Below are 24,366 nucleotides of genomic sequence, written 5' to 3'. Positions count from 1 at the left end.
ATATTACCTTAATGAAATAAAAACACTCCATTCGAATGTTATTGAAGATTAATATTCACGAAAGGCAAAGAATTTCAAGTTAAATTGAGGTTTAACTTTTAAAATGCTTTGAAACTAGGGAATGCAATACCTTGCTTTAGATGAATTTGATCATCAAATCAAGGGCAATAGGAATTGGAGCCTGCTAAGGAAGCACTTTAAACTTCACTGTGAATTTTCTTGCTTTTTATCATTAGATCTTTTTAAAAGTTAAGATACTAAACTTGGTTAGCACAGGAAAAAGATACCCTCTCCCTGTTGCACACTAAAATTCACTGCTTACCTACAGCATCAGTATATTTTGCACTATATTATATATAAGTGCTTGAAGTATATCATATTATTTTGTTTCTTACCGTCCACCAGATTTGGTAAGTAGGTGCATACTCTACTGCTGTCTCGCACATCTCCTGCACTTCTTCCTTGGTTCCTCTTTTTGAAAATAGCTTAAGGTAATGACACCATATTTCAGGGTTCTCTTTGTTGTTTTCTAATGCTCGAGCCAGAACATTTAAAGCAGAATCCAAGCATTCAGAGGATGATCTACGAAGGAAAAAATTGGGCCAATACATTACATCTCAATATTTTCTTAAAGTGAAGTGTGGACTTAGTAACTTTTAGAGCTCATTTGAGATGGAATATGGAAATGGATCATTTCAGAAGGAGGTGTGTCTAATTAGCAGAAATTAGAATTTTTAAAAGAAGTGTTTTAAATGCTTCTTGCCATTATGAAACAGAGCAACAAAGATTACTTTTTTTGTATTTATATGAACTGCATACTATCATAACATATTCTACAAAAGGACATGATTATCAGCTCCCTGGAAGATGACAGTTAGCAGGACATGGTTAACCATGGCCTCTGGTATCCTACTATAATTGTTGGGTGAAATTTAAGAGAGTCACCCATTGACTCAGAAAGAAGTTAACGAAAAAAGTAGAAACATTTTAAAGGTTAAATAAAGCAAGAAGCTGGATTTCACTTTTTGGCAAGATTTTATCTTTTATATGCAGCACACGCAGGCTATTACTCTTTATTGCAGACTGGAATGTACGTCATGTTATTTCACTCATTTACACTTAACCAGTTTTAAGCTGCAACTTCCCCCCACCTTTGGGGGTAATTAACTACTCACCACAGTTAAGTAATTCAAATACAGTTTTGGGCAGAACTGCCAATCAAGTGATGGACTGCATACTTGGGTCTCAGTTTATAAACACAAAATAACTTCCATAAAGCTATAGAAAGATTCTCAGGTCAGCCACATTTATTCATTTGTGGGAAGAATGTGTTTAGCAATTATTTTATACGGACCTAAATGACTGTGTATATGCATTCCAAATGTTCATGCATGAGATTCAAAATAAAATTAAAACAGCTTGTGTGTGCTTTTCATTATGTGTACAAACCTCCGAAATTACTCATATGCAAACAGACTTTCTATTGTGTATCTCAACTAATCAACAACACTGCAAATCAGCTAATGGATTTAAATTCACAAGTCATAAGGGGCCTGTGAACCTACTAACAGCAAGATCATCATGAGACTGGTTTCAGAAAAGGAAGTTCCATCCTTCCAACTGATATTCCTTCCTTTGCAGCCCTCAAAACATCTTGTGTCCATGTTTTTGAAGACTGCGGGGTACATTTAGAGTACTCTACAAAGTAACTAAGCAATTTCTGATTAAAATTCCACAGACATGTATAAGAAAATTTGGTAGAGCTTTCCGGCCCTAGCAAGTTACCTATGCAACCTTGTTAACTAGCCATGGTTCCCAAACTTAGTACTGCAGTTCCCTTACAGATACTTAAAAACTTGCGGGGCTCCCAACCACCAGATACCCCTGATTTAAAAAAACAAAACAAAACCAACCAACTCAGGACACCAGATTCAAGAGGGGCACTAGAATTGGACAGTTCTGCAACTTTATTCAACTACATAAAGTTTGTTTAATTATCTAACCCAATCTGGGTTTTTAGAACTATAATTTGAACATACGGATTTTTTGCCTGTTAGGACACAGCCTGAGATTTTAGTGAGAAGAATGGGCCTGTTTCGAACTGCATAGCTGTGCAATCTTTGCTGTCAGTCAGCCACCAGACATAAGTATTTATCCAAGTTTATATGATTTCTATGTTTAGTTTTCACAGAAATCATTCCTGAAAACCCAGAATCACAGAGATAACTGGAAGCAAATAGAAGCAGCACTACCAGGGATTTTATTAAAAAGCTTGGAGAAGAATCTTGCAGTTTCCTAATTGCTGTTTCTGCCACTTTCTTTACTCACACTGTAACCACACTGTTCTTTCTGGTAATAGCTGTGGTTCCATCAGTGCATAGCCCCACACATGCAGCCCAGTTAAGACATTCATCCACTAAGAAGTTATCCAAAATCTTCAGTACTTCCTCACTTGTTCAGGTGAGGATTTCTTTGCAAAACAAAGGTACTTCAACGTATTGTACCTACTTTGGCAATCTCACATAACACAAGCTGAGACAAGTTGTCTATGACTGTGGATTCATCAAGCAGCTATGCAAAATACTGCCTCTTAATTTGTTCTATCAACTGCTCCCAGGCATTTTCAGCAAGGTCATTAATGAGTCAATGGACAGTACTTGACACAGGAATGGTTTTCAGGGCCATGGCTGCTTGCTCCCCCAATCATAATTCTATACACATCTGTTTCTGCCGGAAATATAAAGGTCTCGCTAATGGTTTTTGCTTGTTTGTATTTTGCAATTCACATGGCCACAACATAAGAAGCTTCAAAGGCTTTCTGAGGAACAGTTGCTTCTTTAGCAGTGACTATTTTTGCCACTTTAATTCATTCTTCTTTCATGATGGGGGAAAAAAAATTGCTGCTCGTGTTTAGTTTCCTTGGCCTGATGCTTTCATTTACTAGCACTGGAGAACAAATGACACAGTGGCTATGCACTTTCCAGTTATATTGAGACATGAAAATCCAAACAATGTAACTATTTTTCCTCTCTTTTCTGTTTAAGTTGATCTAAATTATTACCTCCTTCAGCTGAATGTTTGCTACATGTAGGCTTAGACTTTGGTAAAAGTCAATTCATTATAAAAAGATGCACCTCTCTCTCCTTCACTCCCCTTCCGTTATCTGTAAGTACTGTTGCTCTTGGCACTGGAAGTCTTGTTGCCCTCTACTCCAACAGGAGGCTTTCAGCAGAGAGTTTTCCTGCTCAATGCCTTCCCCAGCAGGGAGTCCATCCACTAAAGGCCCCCTGCAAGAGCAGAGGGCAGAAGCTCCCAGTCCTGAAAACAGGAGCAGCTAAGTTCTAGACCAACAGATAAGATGCAGGTGGTTTTTTAAGCCTCATTTAAGAGTCAATCAGAAAATAAAATAAATTAAAAGGCATACAGATTAAATTTTTTTCCCCAAATGCTCATGACTTCCCCATGAACCTTTCATAGTTTGGCAAGCTCTGATACAGAGGCTGTGGATCACTGTACTTCTTCATTTAAATCATCTTTGAATCCAATGTTCATATTGTACTTACAGTCACAAAACATTGTTAAAATTCTCAATCTTAGCATTAACAAGGTAACGAAACTCCAAGTTATGATTGGATTGATTCCCAACCTGTGGCCGATGGGGGCTTTCAAAGTGGCCCGCCACTTCCCTCCTACTAGCTGCAGAAGGGAGCTGCTACCTACAGACCCAGGCGGAGTGCGTTGCCGTGGGGCTAAAGGACCAGTGCAGGCTCCTTGCTGCAGCTAAGGGGACTGGAGATCAGCACTCACCAGCCCCTGGCTTTAACAGGGAGCACAGCAAAGCGCTCTGCCTGGGTCCCTAGGCGCTTGGGTCCCTGCAGGAGCCAGAGGGAGGGAAGCACTGATCTCCCATCCCCATCTGCAGAAGGGAGCCACTGCCTAGGGACCCAGGTGGAGCACACGGGACTACAGACACATGTGGCTTCCCTGCTACAACCAGGGGGACAGGAGAGCCTCCTCACTGAACTCCTTCAATCCTGCTGGGGGATGGAGGGAGAGGAGACGATGACGACTGGTGGCGGAGACTGGTGGCCCTTCAGGGTAGTAAAAATGATATCTGTAGTCCTCAAGCCAAAAGGTTTGGGAACCACTGATGCCAACAGTAGTAACTCCACTACTGGGATGTGTTTTTATTGAACTCAGTGAACTGTTAGGTTACACCAAAGTATACATAATACAAAGCCTCAATGCAGGAGGTGGGAGGAAGAGGGTTGAACTGTAGTTGTAGTTATCTGAAGGTAAATTTTTGAAGACTAAATTTCTTGATTTGTTTAAATTAACTTTTTTTGCACTGTTTCCAGTCTATTTTTCAAGGAAATATGTAAAATTCCAAATGTTCATGCACTGGAACATACAGGCTATTTGAATGTTTAACCATTGAAATATACATCTATACATGTGCAGGCTTGCACATACCTGGATAATTACACTGCATACTTGATTTGGCACATTGAGTATTACACATGATGTCATTTTCACTTCATTACAAGCCGTTGCTGGCTCCCAAATTGATAAGGCATAAGTTCCTCACTGAAGATTACACACATACCAAATTTAAAATTGTAAATGAAAAACCTTCATTTTTGAACTCAAGCGTGGAGGAAAAAGTATGTTCATGTGCTGATGGCAAAGAATTGAGAACTAAGTTTTGCCCATGATTTCCAAAATAATTCGCATTTAGACAGAAAATTTCATCATGAAGGATATATATTTCTGAAAAACCTCCTGAAAAGGGAAGCTTATTAAATATTTAGAATGCAGCAGTACCCAGAGGCCTGAGTCAGAATGAGGAGTCTCTTTTGCTATGGTTCGTACAAACACACATGAAGAGACAATCCCATTCCAGAATAGTTAACAATTTAAGAAACTTAGCATGAAACAGCCTACTCAACTATAATGACCAAGTTGCTACTGGGATGCTTTATATATATATATATATATATATATATATATATATATATATATATATATATATATATATATATATATAAAAACTCTGAGTAAAGGAAAACAGAAAAACCTAGTTAACTAAGAATTCCAAAAGGCAAGAAAATTACAATATGGGAAATCCATTGTAGTTAGGTTGCCTTTCACCCACATACTCTACATGGATTAAAAACTGCAAAACAGCTGGCAGTTCTTACTTTAGTGCAGAGGTCCCCAAACTGTGGGGCATGCCTCCCTAGAGGGATGTGGAGGAACGTTCGGGGGGATGCAGCATGGCCGAGGCCAGCCCCCACAGGGGGAGAGGTGGCCCAGGAGGGAGCACCACCTAGCACTGCTCTGTCTCAAACTCTGCACTGCTTCCAATCTCAGGCCTTTTTTTTTTTTTTTTAAACACACAATCTATGGGGCACAATGTAAAATGTTCGGGGACCACTGCTCTAGTGGGTCATCTTAAGGAATCTTGAGTATAAGTTGCTTTAGAATGCCATCCCAAGCATTCTAAAGGCAGATTTAAATTCAGTCTTTCCCTTTGATACTTTGATGTAAAAATGCACAGAATTGGACACATTTATTCCACTGTAATCTTACAAGCTGTACATTTTTTTTAAAAGCAATTATTCCTTTACTAGTTCTCATTTCAACTACTTCCACTCTGAAATAAAACCTGTCGGGAGCTGAAGTGTAAATATAATTTATTACTCATGCACTGGACTGTGTACAGCAAAAGATCTAATCTGAAGTTTTTTCTAACTGCTTTTAAATAGTAAGGTATTTGTGGCTTTGTCAAAGAAACAAAGGGTTCTTTGACACCAGGAAGGAAACCTGATTACAGTAGCACAGGTGAAAAGACTCAAACAAAAACATAAAAGGGCAACAGAGTTGTTTGCATATAGATAAGAACCTACCCTTCATTTTGACTCAAGTACTTGTATGCAAGTTTAATCCAAAGCTGTACATCACAGGGGTTTTCAAGCACACTCGCCTCCAGGTTAGAAATGTCATCAGTCTCATTTGTGAAATATCTCACATCATCTGGAGTCACAACAGCATCCAGAGCTGGAACATTTGTTTTGTGTTCTACAGGATGGGCTGCAAGAATAAAGTGTCTCTCTTCAGCATGGAGATTACCTTACAGTGGAACTTGACTTTACTAATCGTATATTTAAGATGAGGGAAATCATCAAACAGATGATATCTTTCATTGTCAATATCTTTCAAATACAATAGCCACCCACCACATTTAAAGAAAGGTAAAGCTACTCTCTCCTTAAAGCAGGAAAGAGAGAAGTGATAACTATGGCACAGAAAACTGGCTTTACTTCAAATGTGGAAGCAGGAAAAGAAAAGTGGTAGAAGGCTGCTTTTGCAGGATCACACTGGATAGGGACAATTTATAGGGCAGCACTAAGAATGACGTAGAGCTCATAGGAGAAAGTTAATCAGAAAGCAAGTCTGATTCTCTAAAGATCAGTGCTTAATTTGTGCCAGGGCTAAGCCACAGCACCTTTAGGCTTGGCAGTTCTTAGTCCTGGCACTTCTGGGCTTGTCGCATCAGTTATGAAAGTAAAAAAAATTGCTTGAGCCCCAGCACTCTTTCATTACAAATTAAACACCGCTGAAGATCCTTCTTACAAGATTCGCTCTGTTGGGGTTTATGCCATCTGCACAAATCACATGGGAAAGCCCTTTAAGATTTTTGACATCCTGAAGCACTATAAGCTAGTTCTAGAATTGTATCCCACTAAACATGTTCCAACCTTAGATGTTCCAGAACATTCCAGCAAGTTCCTTGCATGAGAAGGGAATAAGAGCTCCCACTACACCTTTAATTATGTATTTTAAAAATGAATATACATAGAGTCAATCATCTAAAACAAAGAACAGACAAATGTAGAGCAGGTAGTTGAGAAGTTTGTGTGTGGGGTACATAAAGGGGTCAAATGCTGAAGCAAATGCATGCTTTTTATCTGAATAAGTGCTTGCAACTTTTTTCTTCCAGTATTAGTTATTTCTAACGCACATCACAATTTTGCCTTACCATATTTAATAGGTCCCAGGGACTGTTCCTCCTCACTGCTGCTACTATCTAAAACAGGTTTTCTCCAGTACTTAGGTCTCCATTTCCTTTTGTCTTTCCAAGTTGTAAACGGAGGTGCTATAACCAACCAGAAGAATAGAAACTATTGTTTGCTTTTCCAACCACAAACCAAATGTATTTTTGTTCAAAGTCAGTCATTTTAGGTAAAATTGTCAGAGGCATTAAGTGACACAAGAAGTACATATTCCATTAACTTTCATTAATGTTCCTGAGTGCACAAGTCACTTTTGAAATGTACACCCTATAACACAAGAAGTTTAAAGACAGAAGACCATAACCATGTCTCAGTGCAATAAACTTAGAGTGGCAGTAAACACTACTATTAAACATTAGTATTAGTAAACAATGCTATTGTAAGAATTTGTCAAGCTCCTATGTACTACATGATTAACACCATAATACAACATATTCTTATGTTTTATTAAAAAATATCAAAAAGTTACTTACTGTGACCTTTACTCTCATTGATATTGCTAACAAGAAGAACAGCCATCTGATCTACCGACATTCGATCTCTGTTTACACCAAAAAGCTTTTCGACATATTTTTCTATAATGAGACCAAGTTAATAGCTTAACTAGATGTAGTTATAAATAAATGTGTACCATTTGTGAAATATTAAAACATAAGAGATAATTAAGCTTTCTGCTGAGATTATTTCACTGCTGATCATTTCAAGCTAATATGCTTATCTAGTGTGACTGGATATAGAAGTCAGGAATTTGAAAAAATATATTAGACCGTTTTATCGACCCCCAATATTATTCCTGAAGCACATTTTCTAATGCTTTGGTCTAGTTTACATGTAAATATCCTTCTAAAAAGGGGGTTTCCACCACATGCTTTCTAAACCACTGCTACAGCTAATTAGATCTCACTAACAGTAAATTCTATCTGATTTTTTCCAGTCTGACTTTCTTTTGTTACTTTCATCCCAATACTCCTCAAAGATTGGAAAGAGGCAGTAGGCTCTGTGGGAGGGGAAAGTAACATAGAACATTACGACTTTCCCCTGACTTTAAACCCTGATTTAAGCTCTTCCCTTTGCATTTGCTTAAGAGAATTGGACAAATGAAACTGAACAGTACATAGCCACTATCCAAAATGAATGAAATATAGTTATCCTATATGATGAAAAATACATTAGATTTTTAAAATTCATTCATAACAAATCCAACATGGTGGCAGTAAAAAAATACAGATAAACATTATGAACCTAAAAAAGGTAAGAAATCATTTTCTCTACTGAACCCTAGTCCAGCCCTCAAATTTACATAATTCCACAAGACATTATTCTCCAAAAACTATATATAGATAAAAAATGGCATCTGGCACAACAGTTTCTTAGTAACAGAATGATATAGATCATACAATACTTTTTAAAACCAACCGTTTATCTCAGGCTTTTTGAAGGGGTGAAACAGAAGTATCAAAAGAGTTAATTCATGTAATATACAGAACTCTTGCTTTATTTTTCAATTTCAAAGATGTGTACACTAATATACCATTATTAAGTTTAAAAACATGAATATTTAGAATATTTTAAACAGGTTAGAGTTGGATGGGTAAGTGGCAAAGTTACAGTTTTCTCTCTAGATATCTGGGCTTAAATAGGACTGATCTCTAGTGAAGAAGAGTTTGGCTGTCTCAGCCTAGGTCTCAAGAGGATACGTACACCTTGGCAAGAAATAATTACCATTTAATCTAGCCTGTGAATAGATTAGAGTAGGATTACATGTCTGGACTGTGGAGGAAACTTTCCTGGTGCCTAGTCGCATTATGCCTGGCTCTACCAAGTTCCATTAATAAGCACAATACCCCATTAAGTTACATATGTAAGCATGAAAAAAGGAAGGTAAGAAAGGGTTTCTCCCCTCCATGAGATCTTGTCTCTTCATTTCTTATTTGAGTGAAATGCCCAGTGAAATTAGAGAGCGTTTTTCCTGAATAAAGAATGCAGGAGTTACTGTCTACTACTGAGAAATTTACTAGGAAGTGATAAGTGGAAAGCCATCTTGAGTCTTTCTATACAGTAACATTTTACAATGTATACAATGACCACTAGAAAGACAATAATGATTCTTTAATTCTAGAACTCTAATGAAAATAAAAGCCATTCTTTGAAAAACAAGTTGCCTAGTTTTACACTCAGTAGAAAGAAGAAACGTAAAGACCTGTTGCAATGCTGATTTCCTCATCAGTACTTTTCTCTGAACAACCAATCAAAGCTAAGTTGTAAGCAAGAATGTCCTGAAACAGTTGCTTTCGGTTAAGAGTGCAGTCTTTCATGTGCTGCCTAAAAAAAGAAAAAAGTTAAGATTAAAAAAGGATTCTCAGACAACAAAACATTACCACAGTAAATATCAGGGCCACAATCAGCAAGAATTAGTTAAACCACACTATAGGAGAGAAACGAAAAAAAAAAAAATAATGAAAAGATGTCTATGAAGCACAATGTGTAAGATGCCCTGAAATTTCTACTAGTGAACAAGTATGCTTTTGCCTAAATACAAACTTACAATAAAAAAACTAAACTGCTTTCAATTCACACCTTTTGTTATATCAGTGCAAGCCTATGCATGGACCACACTTCAAAATACACACTTGCACTGAAGCAACAAAAGGTGCCACTTAAACTGATTTTGTTATTTCAGTGCATGTTTGTCTAGACCAGTTTAGACATCATAGGTTTAGTTTCATCACATGGCACAAGGAATGGCTGTGCATTACTTCTAGTAAAAAGGAGAACAAGCCTAACATAAAACAGCCAGGTTTGTTCATATGACATTCCTCCAAAAGAGAACAGGAGCTGGGTGTCTCATACCCTTGTGTACTGGTAGGGGAGTTCCTCACAGAAATAATCTAGTTGCTCTTCGTTACAGATTATATATCCAGAGCCAGTGAGTGAATCAGTTCTCTACTCATTTTATTTATTTATTTTTAAAAGTCAGATCAACCACATCATTTGGCAGGTTCCAATGGATCAAGCTGCATGGTAGGCAACTGACAGCTGTCCAGTGAAATTCTAAGCGAACAGGCCGTTGTTAATACAACGGATAACACTATTTAGCGATGAGGCCTCAAATTATATAGATTTTAATGTAGTTCTTCCAAAGCTTAACATTATATATCACAAGCAAAATAAATTTAGAGTCAAGATTTTCCTAGCAGTTTTAGACTGGTCTCTTGCATTACAACAGGATCTTTTATTACATAATTGCATAGTACACCATGCTACAGATATGTTGGTAACAGAATATAATTTATTTATAGTGGGCTAAATACTACGTTTCAGCATCCACTGTTATATCAGTGGATAAAAGCACTTATAAAAGTAATTATGATACAAGATGGTTCCCACCTGGATACAAAAGAACCTAAAAGGACACTCCACAGAATCTCAGATGTAATAGTGAACAAAATCCTCAAAAAACTCAACTGCTCTTTGTTTTTCCAAGTTTAGACAGAAGAGATCTCCCTCCAGGGCTGGGGTTAGCACACTGATTTCCTTCCTGCCAAGTGAACTTCCACAAGCAAGCATTTAATAATAGACAAGATTCAGAATGGAAGGCTGTAGCACATCATGCAGACAGACCGCGTTAAGAATCAGACATGTCTATTTTGGTCTCTTGGTGGCAGTAACTTCTGCAATAAAGATTTGGTGCAAATGTACAAGATTGAAAGGGACTCACCACTGACAATCATCATCATTACATGTGCCTGTTAAATCAAAACGGCAGAAACACTGTTTTGGCTCAATCATATTGCTGTACGATACTGAACTGAGGTAAAGCTTTTCCTTGGTTCGAAAATACGGGCTAAACCTAAAGAAAAAAAAAAGTTATGTGAATTCCTGGTAGACAAACAGAAAAGGCATTTTTAAAAATAAATAAAATAAAAAAGTAACTATTTCTGAAACACTGACTAGTGTAGAAATGAAGCTGACATACTGAAGGCAACACAGAAGCAGTTCTCTCACTATATATCTATATTTCTACTCCAATTCCCTGCTCTCCCTTCAGGCACTGAACTTCAATACATGTACAATGGGGAATTAATGCACATACTGTAGGGAGAGTTACATGTTGGAGTTAAGATCTAATGGAAACCTGGGAGACCTATGCTTTTGCACTTACTTAATTGGCATCAAGCAGAGCTGCACAGCAGATTGCTGGGGATTAACTAACCTCAGAAGCTAAAGTACTAAAAGCTCAATATCAGACAGACTACAGAACAGGTGCACAGAAAGTCAGTATAAGCGGAGTCTTATTAGCCATATGTTTTGGTGGTTACTCTTTATACAAATTTGTTGTTAAACTATGATAGCATTTCAATTTTTTCAATTTCTAGTTTGGTAAGGGAATCACCATTTAATAGTCTGTATTTTATTAAAAACATAGCAAAATTGTTCCTATAAGAATGTCATCCTTCAGCTTCTGCCTTCCCATTTTATTGCAATGCTGTAATAAAAAACATCTGCAGCACATTGTAAATTTAGGGGCAGTGTAATATACAAGCTAATTTAAAACAAATACAAGGAGTACAGACTGCACTGCTTATATCTAGCAAAGAATTCACTTTATGGAACTGGAGTGCCACAGAATTTAGGTCCATCTTTTGCTGCACCAAAATGGGACCCTATAAAGGAATTTATGAAGGAAAAATTAAGTCTCTAGAGTTAAGTTTCCTGTTTGAAGCAGAAAAATATTTTTTAAAAGATCTTTGGTTAAAGAAAGTTGTTAGATGTTGTGCTTAAAAAAAAAAAAAAAAAAAAAAAAAGATTTACATCCCTCACAGAACTTAAAAATGTTAAATCTTCCAACAAATGGAATCACAAACTAAGGTTACAAAAGCTAGTCTTAAGCCAAACTTGTCTTTGGTGTTATACAACTTGTAAGAAAAAATAAAGAGACATCACTGAACGCAATTAAAACATTCCATACAGAGTTAGTATAGTCTTCATACCTGTAGGATTTAAAAACTAGAAGGGGACTATGATATGGTCCAAATGGAAATGGTTTCACTTCAGTTTGTTTACTTGGTGCTGTAACAATATCCATATCCACCAAAATTTCCTAGGAAACAAATATACATTTAAAGAACTATAATACATCAAAAACCTAGTCTTCATAATAAAGCAAACTATAACGTAATTATACGTTCAGTATTAAAAAAGGGAGTTGAGGCACAAGTTTACCTGACCACATAAAAATTCTTCCTTAGAAGTCATAATGGCAGTACTTTTTATAAGCAGCTCTTTCAAACTGTCAGCTTTAGCATACAGTTTTTTAAGTTCATCAATATTCAACCCAAGAAAAAGTTCAGGTTCCTCCACTGCTTTTTTAGAAAGTTTGTTTATTTCTTGTTTGGGGGTGTCCATGTGCTTAAGATTGGGTTTAGTAAAAGAACTGGATTCTCTGAAAGATCTCCTTCGTTCTCGGTTTGAATTGGACAAAATTTCATCATCAAAATAGTTTTCTTCACTGTCTAGGGTCAGTTTGTCTTGTGTAAGGTCATGAAGTGATGGCTGAGGTAATGCAAACTCAGACTCCTCTTCTGCATTTGGAGTAATATTTGGTTGTTCCTTGGTTTGAAGTGCATGGGCTTCTTTAAGTTTCTGAATCTTTAGTGCATACTCATATTCTAGTTGCTGTAGTCGTTTCTTCTCCAATGCAATCAATTCTGCTGAATGTTTTTTTGGACTTGATGCAGGGGAATGATCCAATTTCAACATTTTGCTTGGCTACAAAGAAAAAAAAGTCCCTTAATATCATCTCTTCACATTTACTGAAATATTGACAGGAGGGAAATGAAACAGGGTAAAACATTTGACTCAGCTTATAAGTACATATTTTAAACTCTTGCCTGAAAATTTAAACAAACAGCAGGAAAACCACAACATAATTTGCCACAATTCCACTGGAATGTTTGCTGGTTTTTCTATTAAATTAGTCTACACCACTGTATAGGTCTTTAACCCACACATTTGGTTACCAAAGTTTAAAGGTAAAATGCAAAGCAAATAAATGTAAAAAAGGGAAAACAAAGGAAAAATATAACTTACAAAAAATTGTCTCAAATTGTCTCAAAGCCTTGTTTTAGTTCCAAATGCTTCCTTCAGCTGGTTTTTCAGATTAGTAACATCAGATCCATACTTACTTGCCTCTGCTAGACAGCCTGGGCAAAATCTTTGAAGGAGCTGAATAGTGATGCCACCAAGATGTAGGAATCCATCCGTACATAGCTCAGGTCAGAGTCCTATTACATCACAATTAATTTTGTCCAGCAAAGAAATGGAAGCGAAACTCTAACACTTCTAAGACCCTGTCTACACTCACCTCCGGGATTCAGCGGCAGTCGACGGGAGTTACACAAGCTACGCAAAAAACTCGCATAACTACCGTCGACTTCTGGGCTCCTCTTCTGTACACTGTCTTCACTGCACTGTGCTGACGGGAACCGCGTTCCCGTTGACGCAGCACTACACCACTTGCGAAGGTGGTCTTAGTAAGTCGATTTCTGGATCGACTGAGCAGGTCTTCACTGAGAAATCGATCTGACAGCGGCGACTTTGCCGCCATCAGTGTAGCTGTAGCCTAAGCTAAAAATCCAACAGGAAAGACTTTCGGAACAAAATTCGAGACTGTTTATATATTACAACATAGGAAATGTATAAGGGAAAACTTTATTTTTCTTCACAGTTCACCTTTTAAAATACTTTTCCATTTGAATTCCTATTTGAAGAAGATTCTGGACTGAACTTTTTGGAGTAAATAAAAACAATTTTATTATTGCTTTTTGACTAAAGAATGGTGCAAGTTTTTATGATTGACTTACTCCAAGGTGATCTTGTTCTAGTTTTCGTTTTCCAATTTCCTTACTTGCCACTGCTTTTGCTCGAGCAAGCTCTTCTCCATATTTTAATGCCAGAGCTTTCTTCACTGTAACTCGTTGTTGAACTTTGTGAATCTGAAAAGAGAAAAAAGCATTTTAGCACTTCAAGAAAATGTGCAATTTCTACCAATAAAAAGTCTGATTTGACAATAATTTAGACAATGTTAAATGGATTAATATGTTACAGTACAAGCGAAGCCACGTACTTCCAAGAACTGAATTTACATTACTCCAAAAATATGAAAGGTACATAGTGATAAAAAAAATTGTTCCATTTATTTTCTCTGACAGAAACTGAAACCTACTTGTTCCTGAAGCTTCTTCAAAAACACCCTATTAACATTCAGAATCTTTTCAGTTGCTTGCAGTTGCTCAGCAAGTTTAGTAATCTTATTTTCAGCAATTCGAACAGATTCTCTCTTCTTTGCTTCTTGCTGCAGGAGATGTTTCAAAACAGATTCATCCTTCATTAACAGAAGCCTAAAAATTAAAAAGTTGGTTTAAGAAATACATTCCTCCAAAGACCAGGACTGCACAGAATTACAGGCTACCACTCTGAACCCCAAACTTTTTAACCTGTTGCAACAGCCAACCAATCACTTTTATAGCATCTTTCATTAAATTAACTCAAACCATTCTGCAAACATTACATCTATAACATCCCATGAGGTAGGCATGTGTGTTACAGCTGGGTAATTTAAGACAAAGACACTGGATGTGCAGATTTAGTCAATGATATCACTTTAAACATGGTAGTCAGATGAGAAAATGGCAAATCTTAAAAATATTTTCTTGTTAGTTTTAGATGTTTAAAGGCACCAAAAATTCTGCTCCTGTTTCTGCAGCCTGGCCTCCTTCTCAGACAGGTTCACAGCTCAGATGAGGACAAGCAGATGCAGAATGAGGACTTGGGGCAGCAGAGGTTGGCTAAAGACAAGAAGCTGCTGCTTCAAAAAGAGCAGCACTTAGACCTGGCAGGAGTGGCTGGGGAAGAGAAAAAATGGTACTTGACTCTAAATCCAGAGCAATTCAGTTGGGGGCCTAGAACAGAATTTCAAACCACAATATTGGAAAGCAGGAAAGAGGGCTGTTGAGTACCCTCAACCTCCACCACCAGAGTTTGTGGCAGTGTGGGATGCAGGGACAAAAACCTGGAAGGGAAGTTTAAAGAAAGAAGGGGTACAGGAGAACATTCAGAGTTTACTGTACCAATTACAATGAAAATAACACTAATCCCCCTTTTTATTTTGCTGGTGCCTGAAGCGTGTCCAGCAGGCCTACAGAATAATATGACACTATGAGGGAAGAGAGGAAAGAGGAGGCCTGGGTGCCACACCCTAGAGAAAGAATTAAATATTAGGCTCCAAAATGCCTATTTTAATTAGAAGCTTTTTTAAACAGAGGCCTCCTTAAAAAGAAACATGACACAGTGTATTTATGGTGGTAAGTGCTTTTACCTCATTGGCTTTTATACTATTGGGCTACACAGAACAAATGCAGTTTCCTTTTCAGTGGAACAACATAAAATTGATAAATGGACTGAAAAGTGATTCCCAACAGTATCACCAACAAGAAAATAAAGTCATTTACACATGTAATGTGGATATAATCATGTCAAATCATGATGGTGGCATTACAACATCACACTCATTTTGTAAAGCAATAAGTGACAACTTAAGGTGCAAGCTGCAGGCTCTATTGTGTTGAAGTTACCCTTGCACCTTTTATCCCCCTCAACAAGCTCAGTGTGGTTTACAGCATACTGAAGAACTTACTTGTGCTTCTTAAGTTTTGCTTCTGCTTCTGTAACTTGTTTTGTAACTATTGCTATTCTACCAATCCCATCAACTTCACCATCAGAGTTTGCAGGAGATGAATTGTTCTTCAGCGGATCAGATTTAATTAAACGCTGCTTCTCTCGACTAAAACAGACATAGTAAAAAACAAAACACATGGGATAACCAGCAATTCCAACTAGCTTCATTATGTCTTCTGTCTGCATATACTTCCAGAACACATATAAAGAGATAGCACTTTTCAGAAAGCAATATGGCTACATTTCATGTTAGAGGAAGTTTTTTGTAGGTATAACAGTTTCCAAGCAGTTCACATACTGAATAATCTTACTAAAAAGAACCTAAAAAAGCCAATTTATTTTTTTACAATCTAAGGAAGCACTTCAGATTAATTCTACTGATCTTTAGTTTAACAGTTTTTTGTCAAAATTAAAAGGACTGGCTTAAAAGTAAAATACAGATTCTTCAAAGCTGTGCTGTTATACTGAAACTCCAACGCACCTGGCAATCTCTTCTTTTAAGAGTCGATATTCAATCTTCTTATCCTCTGGTAAGGCCTCTGGGGTTCTCATAGGATCATTTTCTTTTTCTGACTTTGGAGGTGCTTTGGGTTTTGAGGCCTGTTATAAAAAGAGAGCTTAATCAAAATATGCCAATATTACCCACACACACAAAAATTAAATGCTAGTGTTTTCAGAAGCCATATTATATTTAAGGAACACTTACATTTTTCTTTAAGTTTAAAGCTCTAAGATGTAGTCATTAACAGACTATACAGCAAATAAAAGATTTTAAAAGCCAAATATATTCAATTAGCAGCTCCTTTTCTTACTTGCCACAACTTAGAGTTCTGTGTTTGGGTTTTATTTTTCAATTAAGCATTTTACTACACCTTTAAGTTTTACCTGAGGTTATTTTTAACTAAAACAAAGGAGAGTTTACATCATCCTTGTAACACAACGAAAAATTACTAACCCAGGCACAGTACCACAGAAATTCACTCAATACTTTTCTGTTTCTGAGACACGCCTGTATCTCTAGGCCCTTGCTAGAAGGTTTGCTGTGAATTCTGAGATTAAAGTGCTAAAATTAAACTTTATAAATAGATATACTATTTACCTCTGCAGTTCTTCTTGCTTCTTTGATCATGGATTCTAGTCCTCCAAATACACTATTAGTCGAGTTAGATGGCTCTCCATCAGATTCGCTATCATCAGAATCATTAAGTGTTACCACTACTGACTTATGCTTTGGAAGCTGTAGAGACAAAGTATTTATTTTTACACCCACTGGCAAAAGGAATAAAATCAGATTCAGTATAGTGTAGGCTTTATTGAACACTTTCCAAAACTGTTTCAAGTATATTCCAGATCAGTTGTAGTATTTTACATACATGTGTGTATGGCTCCCATTACCAGAAATTCCACATGCCTCAGAAATATTTAAAGAATTTATTCTCACAACAGTCATGTGAAGTAGGAAAGTATCTCAATTTTACAGATAGAGAACTTAGGCAAAGAAAATACCAAGTCACAAAGGAAGTTTGTGCTAGAACTATGCACTGGATCTTCCAAGTCCCCATACCACATGCTCAAAGTAGGTACTCAAGACTGAGTGGAAAAATAATTATAGATTTTCGCCAGTACAGTTATAGGCAACTTCACCCCACCATTCTCCAGATGATCCTCTCCCTACCTCGGAACAGGCATGGTTTAATTTCAGTCAAAACTATACAGCTATGGGGTAATGTTGACCCTATCCCTTCAATATGTTACAAATGCTTATAATGGCAACAAATAAGAAACGGATATTATTCCCATACCTGATTCAGGAATCGTAAACATTTCCCACCTCCCAACCCAGCTTCTCAAAATTCCCTTTCTCTAGAAAATCTTGAACTAAAGATCATGCCTATACTTTCCTACATATATCACTTCTGCCATAACACCCATTTGAGCAGCTGAGCAAAAAACATTAACTTTGTCACTTTCACTCTACTATTCCTCTTGATGCAACTGTGAAGGTGCCATAGAGAGGAGCAGCAGGATAAGCGTGATCTTATGTAAGTTTTCCAAGTCTGCAGGAGAGTGGAACAAATTAGTGGTTTGTCTTCTCCCTTCACCATCACCCCCAGTAGTAATGTTAGCATCATGTATGCATTGTTCCAACACATAGCCAACCACAAGGATTCAAAAATTATGAGTTGGGCACACACAAAAAAGTCATGATTTAAATTGATTTAAAAATAATAAATGTTGGGTTCCTTGTATTAGTCTTCTGTTTTTTGAGCCTTCAGTGTACACACTGCACATTTTCGAACTTTTCTCTGAAACTGTAAGGGTTAGAAACTTACTTTTTAAATAGAAAACTGTCTCACATAATCACTTGACTTCAGGAACTCAGGCTATACTAAAAACAACAAAATACTGCAAGACTAATTAAAAAAAAGAAAAAAGACAAATTGAAACACTTTAGTGCTTCCAACGCAGCCCTAGCAGAGAGATGAGAATTTTTATCTCATCTGTTGTAGATAGAGAAGCAGCTATGCAAGCAATCCGCTGCAGGTACCTAGCGTGATGTCTACACTACAGAGTCTCTATGCCATGTACATTGAATCTAGATTAGTTGGAGGTACCATGCAGACATAGTCCCCCTACTATAGACATAGCATACACCAAAAAAGGAGTTTTCCTGATGATATAGGAACACCACCTCCCTGAATTACTTTAGCTATGCCAACAGAGGCTCTCTTCGTCAACATAACTCCATCTACACTGGGGGTTTTAAACCAGCACAGTTATGTTGCTATGCTGTGTATTTTTTCCCCCATACTCTGACTGACATAGCTATGCCGGAATAAGTTTTAAAAGTAGATGAGGTCTTAGTCTGGCCACAGCTCCTTTAAAATACACAGAAAAACATTCCTGTTCTACACATTAAGCTACCAATTCACAATAAGTGATTGCTTTTAACGAGCCTGAAAATTGAGTGAATTTTCTATCACTATGTTGATTCAAAATTCAAAACACTTGATTAGAACAGCTCTGCAAAATGAAAAGTTGTTAAAAATGAGCAAAGTTGTACCATATACAAACATATCATCCATCATTTTTTAATAAATGTAAAAAATAACTAAGCTAATAATCATTAACTAGAATATACAGAAAAACTGTTGTCGGGACTTGTTCAAACCAAAAACTGCCCTTCAACATCACAGCTGATAAAAGCTATCTTGCATTAAAAAGGCTAATAAACACTGGCATTCATCTCCAATTAACTAGTATAATTTTTCTTTCTTGTGTTTCTGTAACAACAGCTGAATTAAATCTGACCCAGGAAAAATTCAAGACAATAGGACAAAGAACTCTTTCAAAATTCCCTAATAGTTGACAAAGTGATTCAGACCAGATTTAAATAAAAAATGACCAAAAGAACAGTTTACAGAACACATGCAACTGCCAAATGATTATCACAAGTATAATGTGCCACAAAGGCTGGGCGCTCTTTGTAACTCAAATTACTCTCAGATTGTTTGAAAATAGGTTAGAAGTAGGCCGCAGACACCGGAAGAAGATAGAAAGACTGTTTGCCAGAAGAGAGGGAAAAATATGACCTTGTCCTCTCTAAAGTTATGTGAAAGAGTGGGATATCCTAAGAAATTTTTTTAAAGTAAATACAGCTAACAAAGAGTGATACACATGAGAGGTTATATCAGAAGACTGACAAGCTCTCATAAATTTTGACCAAAACAACATCAGTGCAGTCAGCCCTCTTCTATCTTTTGATTGTACTATCCCCCCTTCTCCTTACAAGACAGGAAGGCAGTGAAACACTTCAAAGGGCTCCAGAGAGATCATGGACACTACAGATCAGGTGCTGACTAGATCTGAACCCATGTCTCATAACCCATAAGATTCAAGAACACCTTCAGAGTCCACACTAGATAAATGATCAAATACCAGATAAATCTACTGTCAGAATAAAACTACTTCAACCACTTAGTGCTAGTCATTTTATGCCTCATTAGTTCCCTTCTCCAACTTAAAAATGCTGGTTACAATGGTTTTGTTTTTTTTGTTTGTTTTTTAATTTTCTATCTACATACATCTTCTTCCTGTAAAATCTCCCCCCATATTCAATTTAGTGCAAGGTAATACCAAACCAAATAACTAAACTGTATTTAAATATTCTCTCTCACAGACTTTGGATCAGGCCTTAAATGCTCATACAGTGTTTTGAATCTATAATGTGCTGAATGCTAAAAGTGTGAAAGGGTAAAAATTCTTCCGTGTCTGAAATTCCTAATGAATGGTAACTGACACTGTTTAACCTAAGTCGATTTAAACGATGTTTAATTAAGTGATGACTATACCATTTTGCACTAGACTACTAAAAAAAATCTGAAATTACATTTGCTGCTTACTTCATGCGTCTAATCTTCTCAGGAGTCTCTTCCCCCCAACCCCAACCTTAAAAGTGAAAAAGCCTTTAACTCCTTTTAAAAGGTTATTTAAGAAGGGCCACTACATCTCCTTCCATCTCGGAGAAGCCATAAATTCTTACATGTACCAGAGAATTAAACATTTCATTGCAATGAAGGGAAAGAGAATGGTCCAGTATGCCACATATTCCTAATCACTACTCTTACACAAAGTTACTTTCAAGGGGAATAACATGCCTTTATGCATAAGAACATTCTTTACTTCTAAATAACCATACAAGTTAAGACTACTTCACGATACAGTCTTACATAAAAAAAACTGAAGTTATTTCCTTACTGTGATTACTGCTCGTGGCGGTCGCGGTACTCTAACAAACTTCGTGTTCTGTACCCGAGGCTGGGATACAGTATTAATACTGACTGCTGATAGATTGCTTCTTGGCACAGGTTGGGAATTATTTGGAACTGGAGGTGAAGGCGTACCACTATTACTTGATGTTTCCTACATAAGGAAATAAAAAATCCAATCAGGAAAAAAAACAGTGCACTATATTAAAGTTTTTAAAAAGTTACAGAGCTGTATATGAAAAGTAAATGAAAAATATGAGCATGTAAGTGCCTATGCCATCTCTCAACTTTTATAACAGAGAGACTAGCTCACCAGAACACATTTCAATTTTCTGATCAAAGATATATTACTACCACCACTTGTGTAGTAGGCAAAAAAGGTCCTGGTCTAGTTTACAGGTGATCTGCAAAGGAAATATGTTTGTGGTCTATTTTATGAGGTCATATAGACTGTTTAAATTTAATTTTCATTACAAATACAGGGAGGGGTAGGGATAAATTCTGTTTGTTTTTTACCTTAGAAATATTAGAAATGTTAAGGCCTGTCCATCTCATTTCTGCTGGAGGGCTGAAGTGAAACAAAAGCTTTCTCAGCCTTCAAATAACAGTGTATGTGGTGTTTAAATCTTTAACAGAAAGAACTTCCTTCCAAGAGTTTGTTAAATATGTACTAAGCAAACAAATAGTTAAAAGTGAATAAAATCCCCTTGAACTGTTCAAATTTTAGTCCCTGGAAAGGTCATAATCACACCAGTCCTCCAGCAAAAACAGATGGACAAGACCTATAATTTGTAGTATAAAACTCATTATGGGTAGTTTTATACATCCATAAAGCATCAAAAAAAAAAACCATCCTATTTTCCGCACTTTGCAGGTCACCTTTCAAGTTAGCTCAAGACTGCCATCTAAAGGCTATATTCATGAACTACTGAACTACCTCTGATTTGAAAGCTCGTTTGTTAGCTAGAGATTTGAGTAGCTCTTCTCGTAGAAGCATTTCTTCTTCTTCTTCTTCATCTGCAAATGGAGGTTTGGGTGGCTGTTCGGGTTCCTCAGGTGGAAGAGGTGGGAGAGGTGGAGGAGGCTCAAGAGAAACACAAGAAATGCCCTCCACGTAAAGTTGGCTCAAAGGCTGAATGGTCTGAGATGCATTACAAAAAGAAAAACAGGATTTGAAAACCAAATAGTATTAACTAAACCTTTCATTGCTAAATTATTCCAAAGACACAAAAGACATGAACTAAACCGATTAGGTCATGGTTTGATATTACAATTCAAATAGCAGTGATTTAGACAGTGACGTCAAAGGCTGGAGTTAAATTGCTCCTATTTACAAAAAAAGGAGGAAGGCAATGACAATACGTGCCAAAACAATAGTGGCCTGGTAAAGTGCTGGCCCTTTAAGGATTTGTCCCTTCGGCTCTATTATAATGCCCTTTAAGGCTAGGCATTCAGAGTTTTTATAGTCCCAAGGAGGAGCACCTACTAGGCACAGAGAAGGATATAAAAGCTCCCAGTGTTCGGTGAGAAGGGGGAGACAGAGAATGGCAGGCTGCTAGCAGATTCCTGGTGAGAAGGCAACCAGAGTCTAGTTGAGACGGGTATTAGGTGGATTAGGGGCCTATGACACAGCCAAAGTAGGTATTAGTCCCTGCGTGGGGAATATTAAGGCTACAGAGGACAGACACCTTTGAATATAGAGCATGGGGAATGGGGCCCAAGATGGAAATGGGGACTGGGTTGCCCTACCCTTCAACTACACACCTGGAAGTGATGATGCAAGAGAAGGGACTGACTGGAACGCCAGCAGCAAAGAAGGTAAAGACAGTTGAGCTCAGAAAGGACTGGAAGAATTGTTTCATTTTGTTTAGACTCCTATTTTGTTGATTCTCTGGAAAGGGAGGTCTTTTTGCATAGTCAGAGGGCTATGTTACTCCAAGTCACCTCACCACCAAAGGGGGGACAATTGATCAGCATAAAGAAACAGAAGCACAATGGCACCACACAAGGGCCTGGGAAGAACTACTGTATGCAGACTTCTTAGAAGTTATTAGGAAATTCTCACATTTTAATACAACATAAAATGTAGGGGCCAAGATAGTGCTTCTTTAAGACACAGAACTAAAAAATACATATTAAAACTGACAAATTTAAAAGACAAATAAAATAAAATTATTTACCGTAACTGGAGGTGGCAGAGGCAAGGAAATTGGTGGTGCTGGAGGAGGAAAATATCCCATCGGACACTCAAAGAAAGGAGGCTGCACTGGAGAAGAGGCTGCAACGAAGCAAGATACCATTCTTATTTATTGAATTTAAATGTAAGTTATTGTTGCTTGTTACCAAACATCACTCTAAATCATGTTATTTGTTAATTAACCAACTAAAAATATAGGCAAGAATCTCATTTCAAATCATGGCCAGAAAGCAAAGTGAGAAAACAGGCAACATAGTAATTTACATTTCAACTTTGGTAGGTGAGAGCAGATCAAATTAGGTGTATATATCCCCACAAAAGACACAGAACTACTCAATGCCCTCTTTCTACTTTTTATTTTATTAAATTTAGAATTTGAATACAAATATTCTAAGACAATATTGCTGGTAAGTGAAACCAATCTCTGTCCTCCAGTTTGATTTAACTCACACATGCATGCTCTCTGAAACTACGTGCCCCAATACAGAGATCCCAACTGATCTAGCAACGAGTGGTGAGAAGCAGCAACATGCACTAAGGCCTCAGCACCAGACAGGGAAGAAATGCAAGGAGTAGTCAATATTGGGACATATAGATCCAGAGCCTCAGAGGCCCCACGCCTCTTTATGAAGGAGTCACATAGCTTGCATGCCTGGAAACAGTAGGTTCTAGGGTCCTTCTGAAGTCCAGGCAGCAGAATGATTAAGGGAAGCAGCTAGTGAGAAAGTCTGGGGACAGAAGCCAGAGGGCAAGGAAGTTGGCTGAGGGGAAAAAAAGAGAAAATATGAGAATAAAATTAGATGATGAAGAGCAATGGAATAAAAACAGATAGGAGAAAACGACGGTTATTGAAATATTGGTAATGTTTCTAAATTTTAACTGTATTTTCTGATAGAAAAGGAGAGCTGAAATAGTTTCATTTAAGTTTGTGTGAAAATTGGGTGCAGGACAGGCTTCTCGAAAGTAGCCAACATAGTCTTTTGCACATCGCATTTTGGGAACCCCCATTTCTACATGATTCCATGTAAATCTAAAAACAAATTTGATATTTCTAATCACATTTGGCTAAGTGGAAGCCTGAAGATCTTTAGAGGCCCCTAGAGCATACAAAGTTACATAAAAAAGAATCAGACTTAGGCCTGGTCTACACTGCTGCCGGCTGTCAACGGGAGAGATGTAAGCTACATTACATTGACTGACTTACATTTCTATACCATAGTCTCCCCACTGCGCTGAGTCGACAGGAGACGCCCTCCAGTCGACGCAGTCTTACTCTTTTTTTTTTTTTGGAGGGGGGGGAGGGGAGCGTGGGGAAAGGTGGATTAAAGGTGTCGACCGGAGAGCACTTCCGTGATCGATTGAACGGGTCTCCACAGCATGCTCAATCAATTCCACTACATCGAACCCTGCAGCCCCAACAGTGTACACATTCTCAAAAAGAGGACAGAATTAGTTCATTTTAAATGGCACAGTTATCAAACTGCTGGGCATTATTACCCATTCAACTTCAGTCCTCAAAATGAACACCTCTCTTCTGAGATGGCAGAAATTGTCTATTTTATCTCTCTTATGTCAGTAAAATAATATT

General features: G+C 37.3%; 1 protein-coding gene across 1 annotated transcript in view; it reads right to left on the bottom strand.

Annotated features, from left to right (window-relative positions):
* The window catches only part of ZFC3H1 (zinc finger C3H1-type containing), a 57,883-nt gene that overhangs the window by 16,845 nt on the left and 16,672 nt on the right, over positions 1-24,366 (bottom strand). Inside the window, 16 exon segments of the mRNA XM_067564022.1 lie at positions 396-582; positions 5,910-6,093; positions 7,043-7,159; positions 7,550-7,651; positions 9,277-9,398; positions 10,795-10,926; positions 12,068-12,177; positions 12,300-12,845; positions 13,940-14,071; positions 14,302-14,476; positions 15,772-15,918; positions 16,294-16,412; positions 16,912-17,049; positions 20,571-20,735; positions 21,519-21,722; positions 22,762-22,859. Of these exon segments, the coding sequence (XP_067420123.1) occupies positions 396-582; positions 5,910-6,093; positions 7,043-7,159; positions 7,550-7,651; positions 9,277-9,398; positions 10,795-10,926; positions 12,068-12,177; positions 12,300-12,845; positions 13,940-14,071; positions 14,302-14,476; positions 15,772-15,918; positions 16,294-16,412; positions 16,912-17,049; positions 20,571-20,735; positions 21,519-21,722; positions 22,762-22,859 (2,678 nt within the window).

This window comes from Emydura macquarii, unplaced genomic scaffold (assembly GCF_026122565.2).
Source record: "Emydura macquarii macquarii isolate MOO-44397 ecotype Brisbane River unplaced genomic scaffold, CSIRO-AGI_Emac_v2 contig_2636, whole genome shotgun sequence".
NCBI classification, from domain to species: Eukaryota; Metazoa; Chordata; order Testudines; family Chelidae; genus Emydura; species Emydura macquarii.
The sequence above is the reverse complement of the archived record's forward strand: the minus strand, read 5'-3'. Positions and strand labels throughout refer to the sequence as shown.